The 25,665-nt window shown below is 33.8% G+C and overlaps 1 protein-coding gene and 1 pseudogene across 1 annotated transcript; both read right to left on the bottom strand.

Moving 5' to 3' along the window:
- Window positions 1-45: 45 nt before the first annotated feature.
- On the bottom strand, window positions 46-2,846 carry LOC102610440 (eukaryotic translation initiation factor). Its single transcript, XM_006489595.4, has 5 exons — window positions 2,587-2,846; window positions 1,890-2,058; window positions 1,630-1,755; window positions 394-459; window positions 46-306 (listed from the first exon to the last, which is right to left on the bottom strand). The coding sequence occupies exons 1-5, from the start codon at window positions 2,769-2,771 to the stop codon at window positions 259-261; spliced, it is 594 nt and encodes a 197-aa protein (XP_006489658.2). The 5' UTR covers window positions 2,772-2,846; the 3' UTR covers window positions 46-258.
- A 12,039-nt stretch (window positions 2,847-14,885) lies between these two features.
- Window positions 14,886-19,571, bottom strand: LOC102610124 (protein NRT1/ PTR FAMILY 5.2-like; annotated as a pseudogene).
- Between the last annotated feature and the right edge of the window lie 6,094 nt (window positions 19,572-25,665).

Here is a 25,665-nt window from a genome sequence, read left to right as displayed (position 1 = left end):
CTATTTGAACAAATCAGAGTAGTACAAAACTACAAACAAACTGGGTCGCAAAAAAATTTCTCAATATCTCCTCTATCAAAACAATAGAAGTCATTGTATTACATGTCTAAAGGCATATGGCAACACATTTGAAGTATCTAGTGTTTAATTGTTTATGGTAAATAGGGCACAAAAAATACAGAAACAGATTCAACGGTCTAAGCCACAATTTGGCAACTACAAGTACAGGCTACTGCGACAAAACGGTCACTTTTGAGTTCACACACTGTATCGACTTTTCACTGATCGATCCCTTCTAGAGTCATCCTGCAATAATGGAAGCAATGAGAGATCCAGCAAGAAAGCATGCATTCAAAATCAGAAAAAGGTGGGGAAAATGAAAAGGAATTTTACGTGGAAGCTGTAAGTGATCCTATCAGTGAGATCGAGGATCTCCTTCCACTTCTTTCCAATGCCCATCTACACCAGGTTTTGAGTAACAGCAATTAAGAAATAACGTTAAGCTTGTCACATCAATACAATCTGTAATCGACAGCACATCACAAACTCACAAAATTATGTAAAGTCTTTTGATGCCACATAGGAAAGAACTCAATGTAACTCAATCTCGGTTCACAACAATATATGCAAACACTATATGCATACCTCATAAAACATGCCATCTAAGAAAAGTCATTTGAGGAACTTTAAGACATTGTACTCATGCTATGTAACTCACAACACGGCAAATAATGATAAAATCCTTCAAATGAAGGCTACCACCATTTCCTGGTGGCACAAGAACCATTCCCACAGAACACCAAAAAAGAACTCCCCTAACACCCGCAATTTCAACATATACGAATTCATCAAGGTCAAACTTGTGATACTTGAGAGTTGGAAAATATTAACCTCCAATATATTGTAGGATTTTATAGGAGGTTTTACTTTTATAATTTGAGTATTATGTACCAAAAAAAAAAAAAAAGTAATCTGGGCCTTCAAATGTTGGGCAGCCATCTAGGCAACTTAATTTAGAACAGGCAGTAGAAAGAACAAATGAGAACTATCTTGCCTTGAGCTAGGAATAGAGAATTTCAGAAATAGTGAGGATAAGGAATTTACCCATGACCTAAGTTTTATTTGGCATTGAATCATAGAAAGAACTTAATATTATGTTTTATTTTCTCTCCACCTAGAAAGTATCCCTTCTCAACTTCCTCTAATGCATTCTTCTCCTTGTTACATTGCATGTAAAGCTCCAAATATTGGTGTGTCATTGCATCTTCAGTATGTTGTAAATCTACAATGAAAACTCCATGGTTATCCTATTCATAACTTAAACAGTAGCTAATCAGATGGTGAACTCTTTCAGAATTTTTGCATCCATGAGGCTTAAAATTTGTTCCAAAATCGAAAACTTGGTTCAGTTAAGCAAAAAGCGGAGAATATTTTAAAATTGACACCTAAGCTCAAGCACTGAAAAGAGATTGTAGTACAGTATATAAAAACAAATCAGAACAGATAACAATTAATGCATACTTCGAGGGGCTAAAAATATGATTTATGAATCCACAGAACTGTAAATGAATCACATTCAATAAAAAGAAAAAAAGGAATATTAAGTGCCAATATAGAAAGAAATCATACCTGAGCAGCTTCATTTGCTGCTGTCTTGGTCCATAAGGCAAGTTTGTCCTGCCTCTGGCGTACACTAGCAACAACCCCACAAATCTCATCCGCCTCATCAAATTGCTCTCCAATCAGGGCCATCATCTGCACAACAAACAACAGTTGAATTGATTGCCAAAAATGCTATGGAATCCATAAGCAACAAAAACCAACTGCCCACATGTTTTCAAATCAAAACTTCTACAAACAGAAATCAAGCGAGCATGTAAGAACTATACTGTTTCAAGCCACATGGTATCAAGGTTAGCCTTCCTGTTGCTAGTGACCGACCACTTTCCTCCATTCGCACACTCAGGATCTTCCCACTTTGGTTCTATCCCAGTTTTGAACAAATGGAAATCCGCATTCATTGGCAACCGGCTTGGCTTGAATATCTGTTCATACAAACTGAAAAGGGAAAAAAATCAACCAAATGATCAAGAACATATAACCAGATTAAACATTAAAATGAATCAAACTCAACTACCTATTTCTTTTTTGGAAAACGTATATGATCTAACTAATATCAAAACCAATTGATTTGGGTTAAAACAAAAAAAAAAAAAAACTAAAACAAATGTGTGTCTAAAGCTGGATCAAACAAATTCATGAAGAGCACAATAATAACTATTATAAAGATGTTAATAAAATTTCACTAGATCTCCAGACACAAGATTCTCCAGGATTCAAAAGTTCACATTACTTTGCTTTAAATTTCTTATCAACCAAGCGAGAAGAATCAATCATAAAGCTCAGTTAATTCAATGCAAACCCATCTCATTAATTAGATCAATAAACCTAACAACACAAAGAAAAGAAAATCCAAACATTTACAAATATTGATCAGAAAAAAGATATTAAAGCAGAAAGAAACAAACCCAGTTGAAAATAACATATAACAGAGCCATATCGAGGGTATGTGTGTTAGTAGCGTACCACCAAAATTCTTCGACAGTGTCGAAGGTGTAGACTTTGCGCATGGAGGAGCCCCACGCGGCGCCCTGTTTGGGCTTTGATATGTTGTCGAACCAAAACGTCCATTTTCTCTCGAGCTTGTGCGGCTGTGATTGCGGCGGCACCTCCGCCGCCGCCGTCGCGCTTGCCTCCTCACTTGTTGCCATATCTCTCTCTTCTTTGTTTCTATTAATTATATTTTTTTCCCCCTGATAGATCTATTAATTATATATTTATATTATTGATGAAAGAACAGAGAGTCGTTTCTATGTCTCTCTTAATATGGAGAATTTTTATGGACCCAGTTTGGGTGGCCCATTTCTTTTAGAAGCCCATTGAATTTCTTGGACTTGTTTAATTTGTTAAGCAATTAGTTTAGATAAGTTTGTACTTTGTAGTTTGTACTTTGTCAAGAGTCTAAACTACTTTCTTCCATCAACTCTTTTTTAATTTTTTTTCTTTTTTCCATTTCTCAAAATAACAACAACATCAACGTCATATTATCATCATTAATAACAATAATAATAATGTGAATTATTTATCAATTAGGAGCAAAATAATATAGTAAGAGAAAGAGAAAGAGAAAAAGCAAATAAGAGATATGACGTTTAGAGAGAAATTTTATTAAATTTCAAGTGTATACTAACAAAGAGATGGGCTCTCATTTTATAGTCTTATAACTATACAAGTGAAATAAATGATTAATAAATAAATATATAATTAGTCATAACTTCTTATGAGATATTGGAGTCATAAGTATTGAAGAGTTGTTTAGTACAGAGATAAAGAGTTACTTTGATGAACACTCATATCATTATAATTATTTAATAACACTTTCTCGTGATTGTTCATTTTACAAAAAATATACCTTGTTAAAATCCTAATAAGAACTTGTTAGAAAAAAGATTAATTAAAGAAAAAGAGTACATTATTCATTTATATCTTATGCAAGTTCGAACTACCTCATTCAAACCTTACTAGAAAATTTTGATAGGACAAAAGCTTAGTGAAGGAAAAAGAGTACAGTGCGTGTATATAGTTCTCCACATTAATAACTCTCCTTTTTAAATACGTTCCCTCTCAAAATGACATGGGTGCTTTAAAGATCAATCATAATTTGTTATAATTAACAACAATTTGGTGAAACAATGTGCAAGATCAACACCATTCTTTGAAAGTTTGAAAACATTTAATAAATTGGAGATATCATCATCTTGAATTTGAAGAATATCGCCATGCATATATCTTCGTAATTTTGTTAATCTTCTCAAATAAAACCAAGCTTTAACATTCATATTAAGGAAAAAGAATGATATAATTTTCACACTATTTTGACATTTTCAAATTTATGCTGAAAAAAAAAATTATTTTGCAATGATACAATTTTTCCATTGCCTTTATATGCGCAAGTTGGAACGAAATATGGTAATTCAGAACCAAAACATATATATTATATTTTAAAATAGAACAATTTTTTAATATAAATATTTTTTATAATATTAGTATTTCACTTGATAAATTTCAATCCATAAATTGAAAGAAGTTCTTTCATTTCAAGATCTTCACCTTAAATTTTATTTTTGTAAGAAATAGGTTCATAAGCTCTTTAGGAGTCTTTTCATGATGAGATCATCAATACATTTTGCAAAGATTACAAATTTAATATTTAATAAAATCACATAGTAGAGTGGATAATGACATATCCACTTATAATAAATTTTCACTCAAAATATTATATTGTATAAGTCTAGATTGTTATAATATACATAAGTATGATTATAGAATTGTCAAGAATATATAAGATGCAAGCTTTTTGATTTAGTAATTCAGGTATTTGTTTCAAGCATTTTATCCTTCAAGAATAAGTACATAGAATTTTCAATTTACTTTGGACACACTATAGTTCAAGTTTATATTTTATTAATAAATTTTACGACTTCGGACATAAGGACTACAAGTCAAAAATCCCTCAAAATTTACTAATCAATTGTATGTCCTCTAGCGTATGGACTATAAGTTCAAATCTTTTATAATTTTGGCCAATCATATAATTTGATAATCTTCATATTTTTTTATTTGTGATCCAAAAATTTTTATTATAACCAATTTTTTTCACAAAAATCTTATGTCAATTTCAATTTTTTCTCTTATACTAAAGGCCCATTTGGTATTGTTTTTAGGAGGCTTAAAAGTGATTTTAAAAATTTTAAAAATAATTTTAGTGTTTGGTAAAAAAAAATCAAAATCATTTTTGTCAAAATTAGCCCTTTCCCCGTATAGTTGATTTTAAAGGTAGGAAAATAGTATCTTTTAGATTCTGATTTTGAAAATCAATTTTATCTTTTAATATAATTTCATAAATATCCTTACAATTATTATATAAACCCAAAATTATCCTTATTCAAATTAGAAACAAAATCAATAATTTAGTAATTTTTTATTATAATTCATATATTCTTTTTTACCCTATTTCTTCTTCTATTGTTTGCTTTCTTTTTTCTTTTTTTGTAGCTCATTACTTTTTTTTATGTTTATTTATTGGAGTACCTCATTATACTTTGATTGATGTTATTTTAATGAAACTGTAATTGATTTTTTAATTATCAATTGTTTTAAGATTAAACAAAAAAAGAAATAAAATCAATATAGTAAAAATTTTATTTTTAGCTAAAATTATTATAACACACAATTAAAAATATTGTATGTACATGTTTTTGTGTGTAAGTAAAATATATTATGCATTATGTACATTTTAGTCATTTATTTTCTCACAGCAGTTTAACAGTAAAATTTTATTAAACACATATAACTGCTTTCAAAACTCATAGTACTTCTGAAAATAAAATTTACCAAACGCTTAATTAATTATCTTCATAGTTGATTATTTTTACAACACAACTAACAATAATTATTTTAAAGGCTACAACATTCCCAAATCAACCCTACTTACCAACATTAATTAAATATTTCTCATTTTCAATATACGTGCCCAATTGAGATCTTTCAAACCTTCTAATATATATGCCTTTACAAAGGCTAAAGATCGCTCTTTCTTAATATGCATGATTGACTTTTATAGGGCAAGTTGAATCTCTTTATTATCGACCTTTTCAAGTGTTTTTGGAATTCATTTACTAGTTGATACATTATGTCTTCTTAGGGACCATATATTCAATAATTTAATCTAGGTAAAATATTTTGCTACATATGCAAACATGATCTCTTTAGAAGCACCAAATTATTTCACTTTAACCTCCTAGGAATTAAATTTTTGAATCAATGGATCTATCACATGCTTCAGGCGTTCATATATTTATTTCTCTCACCATTTCTTCCTTCAGGGACATCATATATATCAACCCTCAATCATATTCTTTTTGTGAATTATTTTTCAATTTCTAGACCTATTGAACTTCTAATTCATCACAAATTATTTCAATTTTTAAATTGTTCCACTTCGGCTAGTGCAATCTATATATTGCAATCATTAATGCTTAAATGGTGATTATTGTAATGTTGATAGCTTTAGTCATGGCATATCTAGCACTAATCTCACAATTATCAAAGAAATATTTGCTTTAAGAAATGAAAATATATCATCAGTTAGATGAGATTAGTTATTTACATCAAAAACTTAATATTTTGTTCATATATAAAGAGAAACAATGGCTTCAATATACACGATAACAATCTCAATTTGCTACTGCAGGAGCATAAATGAGCTATAAAATATCTACACATGCCACATGTTTTCTTTATATATAATCTTGATGATTTTCTCCTCATATGCATATAAAAGCAAGAAAATCATATATGAACTTTTGTCGATATTTTGATGGTCACATATTTCTTTTAAATTATTTTACCGAAATAAATTACCTATTAGGATATTCAACTTTCACTCCTTCAAGGAGATAAAATAAATCGTTGTGTTAATTCAATGACCTCGCCTGGCCCTTTGGCAAAAGCTTAAAGGGATTGATTCTGATGACATCCGTGAGACCGCTTACGAGGTCTTTTTCACTTCATGCAGGTCTTCTCCAGGGTTTGGTGGACACAATGCTATAACCTTTTATTCCTCACATGACAATAATAATAATAACGGTGGTGGTGACGAGGGAGAAGGAGGAGGCTGTGGTACCGAGTCTGGGTCACCGACCGCTAGGTTTAACGGCGTCATACTAATTCCAATTTCTATTTTGAGCATGCAACAAATGCCATTCAATTTGCCTGCCAACATGTATCAGAAGTTGCTGCCTACCGTCTAATCTTTCTTGATTCAAACTTCATATTGTATAAAAGTCTTTTAAGTCGGTGATGTTGCAAATGCAAGAGTCAGGCCTACATTGCGAACTCTTAGACATAACCTCATTCTTTTGAATGCCATTCTTACGGATAAAGCTCAGGCTTTAGCTATAAAAGAAGTTATGAAGGCATCTTTCAAAGCATTCCTTATGGTTTTGCTTGCTAGGGGAAGCTCCCCATTCTTTTATCGTTCCGATCATCAAATGATTAAGGAGGATTTTGACAGCTTGAAGAGGGTCTTCTGCATAGGACTGATAGTCGAAGATGTGATGGATCGCGAGGCTGAGACCATTGAAGGGGTGATAGGTTTGATGGGGCAACAAATTGAAAAACTAATAGAAGATTTCATAATTCTTTTCTGTGAAACAAGTGGTATCAGAGTTGGAGGAACATGTCAAAAGTTACCAATGCCACCAACAACATGAAGGTGGAACAGAGCAGATCCTAGCACTACACTGAGGGTGTTGTGTCACATGAACGACCGAACTGCAAATCAGTTTCTGAAGAAATCTTTCCAGTTAGCAAAGAGATGAAGGTAAATCTTGTCTTGTACATTTGAAGCAGAGAGAGTAAATTTGTGTTTCACAATAATATTGATCACTTCTAGCCATGTAGCTGAAAATAGAACTTGAAGATACCATAGGGGGTTCTTGTATCTAAATTCTGTTCACTCAAATTCTATATGAAGATGTTGCCGAGGGCTGAGAGAGTATTATAGTCTTTTTGGACTTCAATTTTTTTCTTTTATTTTTTCCCTAGCACTGGGCATTGTTTGATCTTAGTGTGAATCTTCTTGGAGTATTTTATCATAGAGAGTGTGCATAATATATCTTCGCTGATAACTTTTTTCTTTTTATTTTTAATCATTGTTTATCTTGTCTATAGGATGAATATTTTCATAATCTAAAACTCACATTGAATGTTTTCAGAAACAAAAAACTGACATTGTTGTCTATTGAGCTATTACTCTGGGATTAAAAAAGAACTTAGAGCGAAATCCATTTATATTAGTCAATCGTTTTTAATCTGCCATTCATAGTTTTGTTCAAAGCAGTGCAGGTTTAATGGTTTTTATTTTGAAAAATACATTTTCAACATTTTTCCTCAAATTTCAACTCTCCAATAAAGTCATTATTGAAACAAATAATTGAAATCCTTCATACAACTCTATACCTATGGACTAGAGTGTTATGAATTCAAAACTTTGTGAGTGTGTTTGCTTCTTTGACGCAACGGTTTGCTAGATGTCGGTCTAATTTGCGTTCTCACGAAGAGAAAAAGGTATAACAAATTCTGAATTAGAATTTAAAACGAGAAAACTCAAATTTTGATTAAAGATTAGATGATTTTTACAATGGATTTAGCACATATTTATAGTACTCATACTCAACTCCATCTACTGCATTCCACTCAATAAAAGACATCAGCTGTAATCCACTAATAACACTCAATAAAACACACCAATTGTAATCCACTAATAACACTCATCACACCAACTGTAATTCACTATTTGGGCCCTCATGTCTTATGTTGTATCAATTTCTCCCTCTCTTAAAGACAACTCATCCTCGAGTTAGTCAAGGAATTTGTTCTGGACCATGATACTCTTACAAATCTTGAACATTGAAAGTGTTAGAAATGGCATAGTGTTCAAGGAGATCGATGATATAGGCATTATCATTAATCTTTTAAAGGATGCGAAAGTGACCAATTTTCTTCTGCTTGAGCTTACTGTATTCTCCTGCGGGAACTCGTTCTTTGCACAGATGTACCATGACATAATCACCCACTTTATATGACTTGAATCTTCTGTGCTTGTCAGCAATGGCCTTGTATTTTGCGGTAGATTCTTCTAACTTCTTTTTTACCTCTCCATGTACATCGATCACTTTATCGATTAAATGATCAGCAATGACACTTATTCCATGAAGCTTTGGTAAAAGGAACCAAGTCTAAAGTGTGCAATGGAGGACGAATATAAAAAACTTCAAATGGAGATTTACTACTAGAACGATTAGGCACATTATTGTAAGTAAATTGAGCTTATGGTAAACCATTCTCCCATTGTCTTGGGTTTTCTTTAACCAAGCATCGCAAGATATTACCTAGTGTGCGATTAGTGAATTCAGTCTGCCTATCTGTTTGTGGATGACAAGTGTTACTAAATTATAAAGTTGTATCAAGTCTTTTCCATAAAGTACGCCAAAAATAACTCAGAAATTTGTTATCTCGATCAGAAACTATTATCTTTGGTGATTCATGTAGACAAACAATTTCTCGAAAGAATAGTTGTGCAATGTAGGTAGCATCTGAAGTTTTCATGTATGGAATAAAATGAGCCATTTTAGAAAAATGATCTACCACAACAAAGATAGAATCTGAACCTTCATGTGTTCATGGTAATCCTAAAATAAAATCCATGGACAAGTCTTCCCAATGTGCATTTGGAATAGGAAGTGGCATGTATAACCCAATATTCTGAGCTTGTCCTTTTACAGTCTAGCATGTATAACAACATTTGACAAATTTCTCAATATCACGTTTGAGATGAGGCCAGAAATATCGAGCTTCTACCAATGAAATGGTTTTGTCACGTCCCATATGATCTCATAAACCTCCAATGTGTAGCTCTTGAATGATGTGTTCTCTTAGTGATCCTTGTGGAATACATAGACGATCTTCAAAGAAATAAAAATCCATCATGTAATTGGTGTTTACTTGCAACTCTGCTAGTGCACTTTTGCCATTCTTCATGAAAATCCTCGTCATCTGCATACAAATTTTTCAAATAATCAAAACCAATTATTTCATTATAAACACTAGTCAATAACATAACTTGAGAACTTAGTGCATCAGCGACTTTGTTCAATTGGCTTGACTTGTGTTTGAGAGTGAAAGTGAACTTTTAAATGTAGGCAATTCATCTCGCATGCATTCGATTGGCTTTAGAAGAACTGTTGAGATACTTGAGAGCTTGATGATCTGTGTTTATGATGAATTCTTTTTTAATTAGATATGGCTCCCATTCTTGCAAAGTGCGAACAATTGCATATAATTCTTGTTCATATGTTGACCATTTCTTTCTGGCTTCGCTGAGCTTCACACTGAAAAAAGCAATTGGCTTCATTTCTTAAGATAGAACAGCTCCAATTCCCACTCCAAAAGCATCACAATCGACTTCAAAAATATTGTTAGAGTCAGGAAGTGTAAGCACAGGTGCATTTGTAAGCTTCTCCTTCAAGACCGTAAAGCTTTGTTCTGCTATTTTTGTCCAAACAAATTATTTTTACTTCAAACAGGTTGTAAGTAGTGTAGCTATGGTGCTGTAGTCCTTCACAAATCGTCTGTAAAAGGTTGCGAGGCCATGAAAACTTCGAACATCTGAAATTATCTTCGGTGTCGGCCATTCTCGAAAAGCTTTCGCATTTTCTTGATCGACTTTAATTCCGTCTGAACTTACAAGAAAGCCCAAAAAAATTAAGTTGTCTTTCATAAAGCTACAGTTTTTAAGATTGGCATACAACTTGTTCTTTCATAACATCTCAAATACTTCTTTCAAATGTTAAATATGATCTTCCTCGCTATGGCTGTAAATTAAGATGTCATCAAAATAAACAACAACAAATTTTCCAATGAAAGGTTGAAATACCTAATTCATTAACCTCATAAAAGTGCTTGGAGCATTCGATAGACCAAAGGGCATAACTAGTCACTCGTACATACCCTCATAAGTTTTAAATATTGTTTTCCACTCATCACCAGGGCAAATCCGAATTTGATGGTACCCACTCCACTAAAAAAATCTTAGAAAATAATTTTGACCCTCCTAATCTGTCAAGCATGTCATCTAATCGAGGAATAGGAAAACGATATTGTATCGTAATCTTGTTGATGGCTTGACTATCTATGCACATCCTCCAGCTTCCATCTTTCTTTGGAGTTAGGAGTGTGGGTACAGCTACAGGGCTCATACTTTCTCGAACCAGACCTTTCTTGAGAAGATCTTCAACTTGCTCATGCAGAATCTCATATTCTTTAGGGCTCATGTGGTAGTGTGGTAAGTATGGTAAGCTTGCTCCAAGAATAAGATCAATGTGGTGTTGGATATCTCTAAGTGGAGGTAATCCGATTGGTAATTCATCGGGAACAACATCAGTGAATTCTGCCAATAAAGTTTGGATTGAGTCTGGTACGCTTTGTGAGATAAGAGCACCAAAAGAAGGTTGTTCCTAGTCTTTGAGCATGTTGGAGTGTTAGACTGCTTTATTGGGGCAAGAATAAACTTCATGTTGTCTTTATAAAATGTATAAGTGTTATTTTTGCCATTATGCACTATATTTAAATCAAATTGCCAAGGACGACCAAACAACATATGACAAGCATCCATATTAACAACATCATACATTACCTTGTCTTTATACTTACCAATAGAGAAAGGAACACGACATTGTTCGGTCACCTTTGTCTCGCCGACATCTTTAATCCACCCAATGCGGTATGGAGTTGGGTGTGGTTGAGTTGGTAATTGCAATTTATCTACCATGGTCTTGGATACTATGTTCTCGCTGCTTTCGCTATCAATGATAAGATCACATACCCGTTGGTTGACCGTGCACCGTGTTTTGAAGATGTTATGTCATTGAATGCTTTCATCCTTCTTCGGGGTATACATTAATCGTCTTATTACTACTGATACTCATTCATCTTCATAAGTGAACTCCTCTGATTCGTCTTCTTTTTCATATTCATCATCCTCCGGATACTCATCTTCTTCAATGTCATCATCATGTGTGCCCAAGTTAATTGGTTTACTTTGTCGACACTGATTAGAGTAATGACCCGTCTGACCACAACGATAACATTTGTTTCCCCTTGGGACTGCATAAGAATTGGTGGATTTGGATTTGTTCACTGGTTCATTTTGTAATCGTCCTGCCGATTGATTCTAGGAGAAATTTGGCCTAGGTACTTCTTCACGTGGTCTGGCTATTGTCTTTCCTTTATTCCAGTCAGGCTTTTGTGGTGGTATAGAAGATTGTGAAGAAACCTGAATACGGGTGCCTCTTTTGTTGAGTTGTGCTTCAATCTTCAAGGCCAGTTGTATTGCACTAGACAAAGTGTGATATGACTGCTTGAATACTTCATTTTGAATATCAGTGCGAAGTCCATCAATGAACCTCAAAATCTTTTGATTTTCAGTCTCGCGAACATCCACGCAAGCAGCAAGTTTGTGAAATTCTGTAACATACTCATGTACTGTTCGGTTGGTTTGCTGACAATGTTGATACCGACTGAAAAGTGTCTGCTCATAATCTGGAGGAAGAAAATGCTCAATCATTAATTTTCTCATGTGTTGCCAAGTTCGAACTTTGTGCTTTGCTTGTCGAATTCGTGTTGTTTGTAATTGATCCCACCAAGTAAGCGCACCTCCTTTGAGTCGATAGGCCACCAATTTGACTTTCATGTGCTCCTTAGTCCCCCAGTAGTTAAAGAATTTTTCAACTTCAGCTAGCCAATCAAGAAATTCATCAATCATGAATAGGCCATCAAATTGTGGAATTTCAATTTTCATTCGGTAGTCAATTTGCCGAGGCCCTTGGTTATTTTCTGGTGGCACCGGTCCTTCATCATCTTCACTAGAATCTTCGTTGAAAAGTTGATTCCGATGAAGTCTGAAATTTCCTTGAGGAATATTGGGCTGTCTTGGTTCTGCTCCAACTTCAACTCAACTTTGTTGTTGGAAATTATTGTTTTGCCCGCCAAGGAAGTGTTAAGTCAAATTCGTAAGCGCGACTTCTAAATTCTGTAATCTAGTTTCAAGTACAACAACTGATTCTCTTGCTGTGAATGTACCCATAGCTTGGTTAGATTCTTCGTCTGACATTTTTCTTTTTTTTTTCTTTGCTTCTTTTTTTTTTACTTCTTTTTTTTTCACAATTGAAGTAAATAAACAAATATACATACGAAACAAAACTAACACAATTCTGATTTTTTTTTAAATTATAGAATAAACTACCCAAAAAATAACTCTTTTTTTTCACTCGCAATTATTCCTCCTAAATTCTATCTCTTCTCCGAACAAAAAATCTAAACCCTCTTTTTTTTTTTTTTTACTCAAAATTGATAAAAAAATTCGCACTTTTTTTTTAAGATTCACACCTCTCACTTTTTTTTTTTAGTTCGTGTAACAACAAAATACACAAGGCACTTATTATTATTTTTTTTTCAAAACTCACTACCCCTTTTTTTTTTCTTTTAATTCCCTGCACATGCACACCTTACAAGATGCACATACCCACGTTTTTTTTTTTTTAATTCCCTGCACATGCACAACACCTTTTTTTTTTTTACAAAACTCACGGCCCTCTCTCTTTGTTTTTTTTCTTTTAAACACTCCCACCTTTTTTTTATATTCCCTAGCACAAAGACAAAGTACAACACACTAACACCTCTTTTTTTTTCTTTTTAACTCCTACTCTTTTTTTTTTTAATACCCACTCACCTTTTTTTAATATTTTCTCATTATCTCTTTTCTCCTTTTTTTTTTTTAATACTCCCTTCACGGAGCACAAAACAACTTTTTTTTTTTTTTTCAACACACTTTTTTTTTTCAAGGCACAAGACACGAGCCTCAAACTTGTCACTTCTCCAGTTCTCCTCACGTCTCTCTTCTCTCTCTCTTTTTTTTTTTTTTTAATATTCCCTTCACAAAGCACAACACACTCATGCCAACCTTTCGTTTCTTTCTTTTTTTTAAACACTCACACTTTTTTTTTTTCAATGCAAACTTCACAAAATACACGTACTCACTTTTTTTTTTTAAATACTATGTACCCTGCTCAACACACTCACGCCCCCCCTTTTTTTTTTTTTCCCTCAAACTTTTCACTCTTTCTCACGCCTCATGCACAAAACACAAAACTCACTCCCACAATTTTTTTTTTTAACTCACTTCTTCCTGCTCTCACCTCACGGCTTCTTAATTCTTCACTAGGCTTTTTTCTTTTCCTCCTTCAGTTCGTCCTCTTCTGCTAACTTCTTTCTTTCTTTCTTATTTTTTTTTCCCAAAACCTACAAAGAACTTGCTTGATTTGGTGACTGGAGACTGGAAATGGGATCAGAGTTGGTGGATATATGGTGGCTGGAGATACGAAGAACGTGTCGGTGGCTGTGACTTGAAAGAGTCTTGGCGGTTTGTAGGCAAAATCGACTAGAAGATGATGTTGGTTTGATGTGTTGTGGTGGTGATTTTGGTTGATGAACGGAAATGATTTTTTTTTTTGTATTTTGTTTTTGTTTTTTGAAATAGAGATGGATAGTAGTGGAGATAGGTGGTTTGGATATTTGCGAAGTGGTGGTAAGTACAGTGGCGGCGGCTAGGTCTAGGATTTCAATTTGATTTTTTTTTTGTTTAATGGAAAATGGTGATGGAGAATGGATACATATGGCTACCAGGAAAACTCCGTCTGATACAGAGGAAGGCTCTGATACTAATTGACGCAGCGGTTTGTTAGATGTCGCTAACAAATTTTGAATTAGTATTTGAAACGAGAAAACTCAAATTTTGATTGCAGATCGAATGATTTTTACAATGAATTTAGCATATATTTATAGTACTCGTACTCAGCTCCACCTACTACATTACACTCAATAAAACATGTCAACTGTAATCCACTAATAACACTCAACACACCCGCTGTAATCCACTAATAACACTCAATAAAACACTGTAATCCACTAATAACACTCATCACACCAACTGTAATCTACTATTTGGGCCCTCATGTTTTATGCTGCATCATTCTTGACAAGTTTAATTCTCTGTTCAATCTCCATTAACCTAGAACTAAGCTAGAAACGAGTGTTGAAGCATCAGGTCAGTTCTTGGTTATAATTGCAGCCTGGCCTGAAAACGAGCTTCTGTTCTGATTCTCATGTGAATCAACTACCTAATCAGCCAGCCACAGTTGCTTCCTGTGCAGATGCCCTCAATCTCATCACCTTCAATTCTTCAATAAGCACCTCCATTGAGTCCGAAACTTCAGTCTTGTACACATAGAATTTTGCCATAACCAAGAAGAAAACGAAGTTCAAGACATTCAATATTGCGAAAAAGGCATAGTAATAGTCCAAATGAGAAACATTAAGGTTGTTCAGAATCCACCCTTTGCGGCCGTGCCTTTTAGTTTTGTCAGAAACCGTTGAAAGCAGAAAGCTACTTAGGAAATTTCCAACTCCTAAAGTAGTCATTGAATAAGAAGTTCCAAGACTCTTCATGCTCTCTGGTGCCTAATCATAAAAGAACTCAATCTTAGCTACCTCCAAGAATGCATCAGCTGTTCCCATAAGCACAAATTGAGGAAGCAAAATGAATATCGTTAAAGGTGTCCTTTTTCAACTATACCATGGTCCTTGGCCACACTTAGTCTATATCTCTCTGTAAAAGAAGCAATAACCATAATTATAATATGAATGACTAGGCCAATTCCCATTCTTTGAGGAAGAGTGATCCCTCTCGGATTCTTAGTCCACATTCGCGTAATCCTGACAAAGTATCGGTCATATAAGATGACACAAACAAGCATTGATAAGGTTACAAATCCTGTTAAACTTGCAGGGGGGATCTTGAAGCTGCTACCAATAGCTCTATCAAGGGTAGTGCCTTGCTTTACAAAAAGGGTGTTGATTTGAGCAACCATTGTGCTGGGAACAAACATGGCAACCAAGATTGGGATCATTGCTAACATTTGCTTGGTTTCCTCTACTTGAGTCACTGAGCATAACATCCATGGATTTGTTGAACCTGTTTTGACTGCAGCTTTGTTAAAGAACCTGCACGCAAGAACAAACATGAAGATACAATTAAACAAAATGTGCCCGTGAGTCTGCCACACATTCAATGGGAACAAAAAGTAAATAAGTAAATAAAGATATTCAACTAAGACACTAACCTCAAATTTTGGGTGGAACCAATCCTGTACTTCCCTTTTTGTGCATAAGCTTCCAAGTCAAGTTCATAAAGTTCTCTGGGGTCAATAGGGAGAGGCACATTCCATTTTCTTATGGTAGCAACAATGACCTTTGCCATCCTTGTGAATGGGCTTCCAGCAGGCTTCTTGTGCCTGTAGAAGGGTGTGCCCGCCAAGAAAATCACAATGGATATGGCAAGACCGAGTGTCGGAAGCCCATAACCCAAGGCCCAGCCCACATCATCTTGTATGTAGACAAGCGCTGTATTGCCTAAGAGTGTCCCAAGGAAGATACTAAACATCCACCAGTTGAAGAAGGAGAGCTTTTGGGCCTTCTCCTTGGGCTCAAAATCATCAAATTGGTCCGCGGCGATCGTCAAGATGTTGGGCTTGGTTCCTCCGGTTCCCACAGCTAACGTGTAGAGTGCAGCAAAGAAAGTACCCAATTGTAATGTTGAAGCCTTCCTGCAGCCTCTGTTAATATCTTTGCATGGAGGAGGTTTCAATCCAGCCAGTGACACTGATAGTGTTAGTACAATCATCCCCTGTAACCAGGAAAAAGAAAATATCATGAGTGGATTTGCATGTTTTAAAAAAAAAACCTAAATTATCTTACAAATTAATAAAATAATCGTGACCATAATAAATAAACATACATACCATGACGTAAAAAAAGGAAGCAATGACGAAGGTCCAGTAGCGGCCCAGATGGGCCTCCGCAAGCCCAGCGCCCAAAATTGGAGTGACCCAAATGGTGCCACCCCAGTTGGTGACACTGTTAGCTGACTTCACAGTGCCGTGATGCAGCTTGTCTGTCAAATACATCACCAAATTTGACGATATCCCATGAAAGGCCATTCGTTCAAACACCTCGTATACTGCAAATAATGACAGCAAAAAGAAACGTGACTACAAGTCGTGATTTGATTTGGAGAGATGGATGGGAAAGGACCGCTTTTTGGTGACCACTCATGGGTTATTTGACAACTACGAAGTTTTGGATTAAGGCTTGATTTTTACTGTTTAAAGAATCACTTTATAAAAGTTTTAAGAAGATAAATACGAGTGTAGCTATAGATTTAGCAGATGTACACAAAGAGATCATACGGGGAGGAGGAAAACGAAAAAGGGTTCCAAAGAAACATGGAAGATGGAACAAAGGCATATGCTGTTGCAAGATGAGACAAAAGTGTAACAAAAGAAATTGTTGAAAATTGATTAAAAAAAAGAGGAAAAAAGAAAGGTAGCTTCAAATTTGGTGGCTTAACCATCAAATTTGTTGACCAAATTTGTTGATCAAATTTGATGGCTAAGCCACCAATTTTGATCAAGGTTGGTGGGCTTGATTTTAGGCAAAATCTTGCCTATAAAAGGAAGCTCTCATTTGAGAGCTTGGTATCCTAAATCCCAGAGAAAGAATTCAAGTTTTGGTGAGAAATTAAGAGAGAAATATTCTTAAGCATGTAGTTATATTGAAGGAGCATTTGGCTCCTCAATATGGGTATTACGGGTTTACTTTGTTAAGGGATATTTCTCAGGATTATGTATTTGGGGCTTGGGTGAGAGAAAATTATTTCTGAGAGTGGTTGTAATAATTTTCCACATAGTGATTATTTTTCTCTAGTTGTCTCTCGACAACGGCAGTGGATTTTCTCCGGATTTAGAGTTTTCCACGTAAATCTTGTGTTGTGTGATTGGTGTATTCTCCATTTAATTTTTCTATTAATTTGTTGCTTGATAAATTGCTTGGAGTGATCTTGGGAGGAAGCTCAATTTCCTAACAGTGGTATCAGAGCCATTGATTGAAGTTTTGGTGTCGGGGTACTATTCACGTATACGGTACTGTTCACGTGAAGCAGTGGGAGCCAATCCAAATAATCTGTGGTGAAGAGAATAGGAAGCAAATATGTCAGCAGCTGGTGTTTTTCAAACTTGGTTGAAGTTTGATGTTGTTGAAAAATTAATGGGAGAATGATTTTATTGGCTTGTGGAGAATTCAAGTCAAAGGTGTATCCAATCTGGTATGCAGAAAGATTTGAAGGTATGGACAATTTTGGCACCTCAAGAAAATTGTCAAGAAGGCGGAGTGGGCTCGGCAAATTACTCCAGAATCAGTAAAGGAGATATTGATATTCTCGCAGATGGTGAGTTTCCTTTTAATAGGAGACTGGGTTAGTTCTTTTGGCATGTAGATCTCCAAGTTGCCATGAAAGAGAACATGTTATGATCAGCGGGGTCCACAAGTTTGCACGCGGGCATTGGCTTGGTATAAATGCAAGGTGTGTGGTGGAAAAGTTTATGTCATGGCTGAACAATTCTCAAGGAAACCAAGCATGAGAATTGCACCATAAATTTCAACATGATATTTTGACATGTATCGAGAAAAATCTTAGAATGGTTGATTCTAAGTGGTATACTCTTTATGGTGGAGTATGATAATTCTCTATGTTGAGAATTATGACTGTTGGTGAAGACAGTGTGTTTGTAGTAGTGGCTATGAATTTTTTTTTAATCAAGGTGGAGATTGTTGAAAATTGATTAAAAAAAAAGAGGAAAAAAGAAAGGTAGCTTCAAATTTGGTGGCTTAACCATCAAATTTGTTGACCAAATTTGTTGATCAAATTTGATGGCTAAGCCACCAATTTTGATCAAGGTTGGTGGGCTTGATTTTAGGCAAAATCTTGCCTATAAAAGGAAGCTCTCATTTGAGAGCTTGGTATCCTAAATCCCAGAGAAAGAATCCAAGTTTTGGTGAGAAATTAAGAGAGAGAAATATTCTTAAGTATGTAGTTATATTGAAGGAGCATTTAGCTCCTCAATATAGGTATTACGGGTTTACTTTGTTAAGAGATATTTCTCAAGATTATGTATTTGGGGCTTGGGTGAGAGAAAATTATTTCTGAGAGTGGTTGTAATAATTTTCCACATAGTGATTATTTTTCTCTGGTTGTCTCTCGACAACGGCCGTGGATTTTCTCCGAATTTGGAGTTTTCCACGTAAATCTTGTGTTGTGTGATTGGTGTATTCTCCATTTAATTTTTCTATTAATTTGTTGCTTGATAAATTGCTTGGAGTGATCTTGGGAGGAAGCTCAATTTCCTAACAGAAATGAGCTAGCAAAACGGCCATGAATAGAAATAATAACTACTCATACACATATAGAATTAAACAGATAGAAGAAATTCAAATATCGTACCAACAAGAAAGGAGCAAGCTCGCCATCCCCCGCGCTTGGATCTGCGAACAGGGTTGCCTTTGAGGTCCGCAGTGCCATCTTGTGTATAGTCGTCTATATTTCCTTCCATATTTTTATTTAATTATTTGCTGCTGCTCCTCTTTTCTTCTTGTTCGTCAGTTTAAGTTGAGTGTCCATAGATGTATAATATCGTCAAATTTATAGACACTCAATTTCTCTTCGCCGGGAAGGATAATTAGTAGTAAATTTACCCATATGCCATCACGATTCTTGCTTTGACTCTTTTTTTCTTTTTTTGGGATAAGAATTCTTCCTTTGACTTGTATTCAGTATCCCGCCATTTTTCTAAAGCTAACAATCGAAAGCGGTGGGTTCTTCTCATGATTGTACCACAGTACCACACAATCCTTTTTATTTATTTATTTATTAAATTTATTTAGACAATTATCATTATAGAAAGATGTCACAGTGAGGCAGTCAATAATATATAAGAAAATTTGATTTTAAATAGCATCTCAAAATAAATGTCAAGTTAAAGAACAAAAAAAAAAAAAAGTGTTTATCAAATATTTGTGTGTCGTGCTTTTGAAAGTTAAGTAGTAGCAAGTAAGTTACAAACGTGTCACACAACCCAATTTTATTGGATATATTGCTTGTTAGTTGTTGTATATGTCACGAATTATATGATCTCACAGAATCTTTTGACTCTTGAATGATCTATGATAAACAAAATTTGCAACATGCATGTTGAAAGATAAACAAAATTGTGCGTCGCCTTGATTTTCCACGACTCTTTCACTCTTCTTTTGACTAGTAATATAAGTCGTAAGAAACAGCTAGCAGGGGCTTCTAGTTCTAGTTGAACGAGAATGGTAACCGCGGGCAAGTTTGAGTATATGTAACTTGCGACAATAGTAAGTCTTTGTAGCTCAACTTTTCAAAGCCAAAAAGACGTGTTCTCACTCACTATTTTGTTAAGTGTAATTATTACTTTATAATCTTGATTACTCAGTCAAGATTAATATTCCTTTTAACTTATTGCAACGCTCAAATGCCATGCAGGCAGAAGAGTCTACGTGTTAGGTGACCTGCATTGAGCATTAACACCTTGAGCAAACTCTATATATATAAAGCTAACATTTCTGAGCCAATAAGATTCAAAACTAATTATCGTATGATTTTATAAGATAACGTAACATTATTCACGACATCAGCTAGGATACGATTAAACTGTATATCCAAGGCTTGTTTTACAAGATCATCATCATTGGGTTCGTCAATTACTGATATCTCTCGTTTAACTCGTGCAGAAACAGTTTCAGACTTTCAGTAGAGACTTAGAAACCTAGAGTCAACGCATGGGTCAAACTTAGTTTAATAATTTTCTTCTGGCGTAGGGACATATGAGCAGCATGGCCCAAAATTCTTTGTGGAATAAATTTTGCAAATTAAATCAATCGATGACCTCACAACTGGTGATTATAATTAAGACAAATTAAGCCAGCTTCCTCTTGGAGGTCATTGACCAACGCTCAAGTCATTGAACAGTTTCAAATATTCGCCGAATTTTCAAAATTATGAAACCAGGTGGTGGTTGGTGTCAGATTAGATTATTTCTACACCAACCACCATAAGTACCGAAAATTTGTATAATGTTTTCTATAACCAAAATAAAAATTATTTTCATTATCGTGTTTGTTATTTAATCTCTCCATTGAACCATATGAATGAGGATTATCTTATGTCTTTTTTCTAAATAAATTAATATTAACGCCAAGTATTATGAATGAGGATTACGTCGCGAATTATATTTTCTCATGTACGATAAAAAGAAAACTAACGTGATTATCGGCTGTGAAAAATGGGGGACCGAGGAGTGCTAGCAACAGTCGCTTATGCGAGCGACTGTTGCACTCGCTGATTCCTTGAATGACATGTGTTTTAGAGTGTGAACAAATGTGTCAGTTCCTTAAATTAGAAAAGTACATATTTTGTTTTTTTACACCCTCCACTTAAGCTACAAAATTACAACGCTACCCTTGTCTTCTTATCAATCACGGTTACGCTGGTTGATGACCATAACAGCTCATCAATTTTGGTTCCTTGATTGAATTATGCTTTCTTTTGCAGTTTTGTTTTCATTTTTTTAATTAATTATTACACTTATTAGTTTTCACCCAAAAAAAAATTTCTCTAAATTATCTCAAATTCTTACCAAAGCCCCAATCCACATTCTTTTTGCCTTATTTTCATTAAAGCATTTAACAATTTAAATTTTTTAAAATAAGAAAAATTATTATAAGATTATGATATGTCTAAAAATTTATTTAATATTATAGAGGTGGATAAATTTTACTCGATGAGAATGCATTTCTACAACTATTTTGTAACTCTCTGTAAAATATTATTAAGAAATTGTTTAATTCAAAAGAGACTTACTTTTTATTCTATGTATAAAAATAGAGAAAAAACATGTGAGAGAAGAAAGTTTTGAGGGACTAAATGATAAGGACAATCACTATCATTTTTTTTAAGCTAATACTCTCCTTATCATTTAGTCTCTTAAAAATTTCTTCTCTTACTTACTATTTTTATATTTTTATATATGAAAGAAAAGTAAGTCTCTTTTGAATTAAATACAATCTCGCAAAATCTATCCCTAATTAATCATTGTTAGGACCTTTGTAATATTAAATAATTTTTTTGACATATCATAATCTTATAATAATTTTATCTTATTTTAAAAAATTTAAATTGTTATATGCTTTAATGAAAATAATGATTAAAAAAAGAATGAAGGTTGGGGCTTTGGTCAGAATCTGAGATCATTTATAATTTTTTTTGTGAAAACTAATCAATGTAAAAGTAATGAACAAAAAAATGAAAAACAAAACTACAAAAGATAGAAGGATAAGTCAATCAACGAACCAAAGTTGATGTATTGATGAGCTGTTGTGGTCATCAGCGTAACTGTGAATGCTCAGAAAACAAGGGTAGTGTTGTAATTTTTGAAGCTCAAGTGGAGGGTGTAAAAAAATAAAATATAAGTGCTTTTCTAATTTAATGAACTGACACATTTGTTCACACTCTAAGACACGTGTCGTCCAGAGGAGCAGCGAGTGCAACAGTCGCTCGCATAAGCGATTGTTGCTAGCACTCCTCATGGGGGACCACCCCAGGAGATGACAAATTGACAATCGACAAGAATCAAAATGCATTTATTGCAATTTGTTTTCAACAAACCATCTTTATTAGACGATGTCTAATTTACATTTAATGGAAGATACACTTTTTCACATTAACAGTTCGTGAATTTTACACATATACTGTTTATATAAGAGGTGTATCTTATATTATATGTAAGATAGGGGATACTCTCAGGCCTTATTTCATAACTGGAGTAAGAATTTTTTCTAGATTTTAGATTAAAAAAATATAATACGTCACGAATTATATTCCTGCCGACTGACGCAGGCTACGGATGCACAAATATAATACGTCGCGAATTATATTATCTCGCTTCTCACGTACGATCTTTGACTCTTGAATGATCGTGTGCGTCGCCTTGATTTTCCACGACTCTTTCACTCTTCTTTTGACTAGTAATATAAGTCGTCAGAAACAGCAGGGGCTTCTAGTTCTAGTTGAATGAGAACGGTAAACGCGGGCCAACAAAGATGCAATTGAAATTGAGATTTTCCATTAAAAATAGGACGTTACCACTGACGTAATGTGTGTGTTTATTTAGTTTAACTCTGGCATCAATTATTTGAAATTGCTGTGATGCTGGTTTGTTCAAACGAACTAAATATCCAGGTCTAGAATGGGTTGGATATATTTAAAAATATTTTTAAAAAAATTAACTTTCTTAATACACATGAAAATACTCAAATCCTCAATCCAACCTCAAAAATAAGGTGAAGAGGTTCCCATCTCTGCGAGAAATGGTTGCCGAGTTTTGTATTTTAATTGATGTGATATAAATTACAAAATTACCATTTTAATAACACAATATAACTATTATGTATATTTTTTTTTAAATTTTAGATATTTTTATTCAGAATTTGATGATACATTTTCAACGTTGAAAATGCGGGAGAGAATAACACTGTAGAACACCACGTGAAACAACTTGCATTAAAATTATGATATGAACAGAATTATCAAAATTCAAAACGGGGCATTTTAGGTATTATGATATAAATATATTTTGATTGTACCAACTGGCTGCATTATTTAGTCCTTAAAAAGTGAATGCATGCATAATTTGTAAAAGTATTCTAACATCAACTATTTAAAATTGTTGTGAATGCTCGTTAATTCAAATGATAAAATCTTTTAAATAGAGATAACAGGTCCAAACTGATTATTTATAATTTTTATATTTAATTTATGATAGATTTTTTAGTTTTTTTATGAATACTTTTTCTAGATTTTAGATTGAAAAAGTGCTAATAAAGAGATCACATCCATATGTGAACATAAAGCACTTTTTTATATAAAAAATATAGAATCAACCTATACTTTTTTATCTCTAAAAATAGAATCAACCTACACTTTTTTATCCCAAAAAATAAAATCAATCTATGTTTATAATATATTATGAGATGTGGCATTTGTGTCACAAATGATGGTGTGATGTAATTTAATCACGTTTAAAAATTTATAAAAATTGGTCACATTCACTATTTGAATATTTTATTTTCATATCAGATGTAGATTACATCACATAATGAGCATTTTCATTTTATTTTAAAGGGAAAAAAATAATACTAAACATCCCAAAACTTCCACTACAATATTCATTTCAAAATAAGGTGTGGTACTCGTCAAGCGATGACAAATCTTTCATAGTTTTTAAAGTAATTTATTTTAATATTTAATGATTTACATGATCCGTGCTACGTACCTCTTATATATAGTACAATGAATTTTTTCCTAGATAAGCACTATTGTTTATTTCAACTTTTGGACCAATTAAATGAATTAAAATTGGATTGATGCTCCTCATTGATTGGGATGGAGTTCAAGTTTCAAGATTCTTCCGAATCAACTACGTTTCTAAAAATATGTTGAAAATCAAACCAACCACTTATTTTTTTAGTCGATCGATCATGAGTGGCAACCAATGATATTTTAGTCTACCAAATTGTTTACGCTTTTAGAAATACGTTGAACGATCAAACCAACCATTTTAATTTACTTAGAATAAAAGCTTGAGTACCGAGTCCAATAGTCCAATATTAAATGTCACTTATTATTAAACGATGAATACAAAATTAGTTATTATTCTATTATATCATTAATAAATGAATGCCACATCAATTTTGATTGAAATCAAGACTCAAATATTAATATTCTTGACATTACTGTTTTATTTATTTAAAGAGAAGAAAAGAATAAGCAATACAAATAATGATATATACGTAAAACACACACATATATATAAGGATGGATCAGCAGTTCCCTACAAATATTCTCAATTTTACACTAATTAATATCCATTAGATTTTAATTAAATCAATAGATGAGATTTATTAAAATTAAATATTCAAGATTTTTTAATATCTTTTCTCTCCACATAGACCCTACCTCAAATCTTTCTCCCTCTTTTATTTTTTCTCTTCATTCTCGTGATGTTGTTGAGTGTTAGAAAATGCATATTTATAAAGGAGAAAACCGTCATTTTACATTTCAAGTCTTACTAACAACCCTTACTTTTATGTATTTAACATTCTTATGATTTAATTACGTGTGTTTTATTTTAATTAAGTAATTTATGTATTTTAGGGGCATTATAGTCATTTCACAATAAAGGAGAGATCAGACGGCAAAACGGACATCACTTTTGAACTCAGGACGGTCGAAAACCTTAGGAGGAGCATAAAAGGAAAAATGGCACTATTCACATGTACGGTACTATTCACGTGTACGATACTGTATACGTTACTGTTCACGACACTGTTCACATAGACGGATGATGACGTGGCATTGACCGATGATGTGGCATTGACTGATGAGGTGTCACGATCCTGTTGGACTAAAATTCTTATGTACTGTTGATGGTGACGTGGCAGCATATCAGTGGACGAAAAATCTCGCGTACGGTGCATGCATCACACAGGATTATTTTCAACCAAACCGCGTTACTGTTCATCCGGGTCAAACCGCGTTACTGTTCAAAGTCGGGTCAAACCGTGTTACTGTTCATCCGCGTGGTCAAACCGTGGACTGTTGACTGATGACGTGGCGCAATCCTGAGCGTCCAAACTATTTTTAATCCGATGGCCATGATTTACTCCATGTATCTATAAAAAGGGGGCCTCCCCCCCCTAATTTGATATCTCTGAATCCATTTTTGGGATCCATTTTCTGTAATTCCCTCTCCATCTTGTATTTTCTTCGTATTTTAATAAATTTTCATTTTGCCCCTAGTTCAATTATGAGTGGCTAATTTTCTTTCAAGCTTGGGTTGAAGGTGAAGTCTCAACATGTGTCATGGGCTTAATTTGGTAAATTTATTTTCTCTTCCCCTCTAGTTTTTGTGGATGTTTTGACTTCTCGTCGACAAATAATACTAATCTTGTCTA

Source organism: Citrus sinensis, chromosome 1 (genome assembly GCF_022201045.2).
Source record: "Citrus sinensis cultivar Valencia sweet orange chromosome 1, DVS_A1.0, whole genome shotgun sequence".
Lineage (NCBI taxonomy): Eukaryota > Viridiplantae > Streptophyta > Magnoliopsida > Sapindales > Rutaceae > Citrus > Citrus sinensis.
Note: the sequence above shows the minus strand (reverse complement) of the source record. Positions and strands in the feature narration are given on the sequence as shown.

Excerpts from the sequence above, each read along its gene's own strand:
- LOC102610440 (XM_006489595.4), bottom strand. The coding sequence starts at position 2,771 with ATGGCAACAAGTGAGGAGGCAAGCGCGACGGCGGCGGCGGAGGTGCCG. Across the intron at positions 2,059-2,586 it reads ACTGTCGAAGAATTTTGGTG|TTTGTATGAACAGATATTCA; the intron begins GTACGCTACTAA and ends TTCCCTTTTCAG. Across the intron at positions 460-1,629 it reads CAGCAAATGAAGCTGCTCAG|ATGGGCATTGGAAAGAAGTG; the intron begins GTATGATTTCTT and ends AACCTGGTGTAG.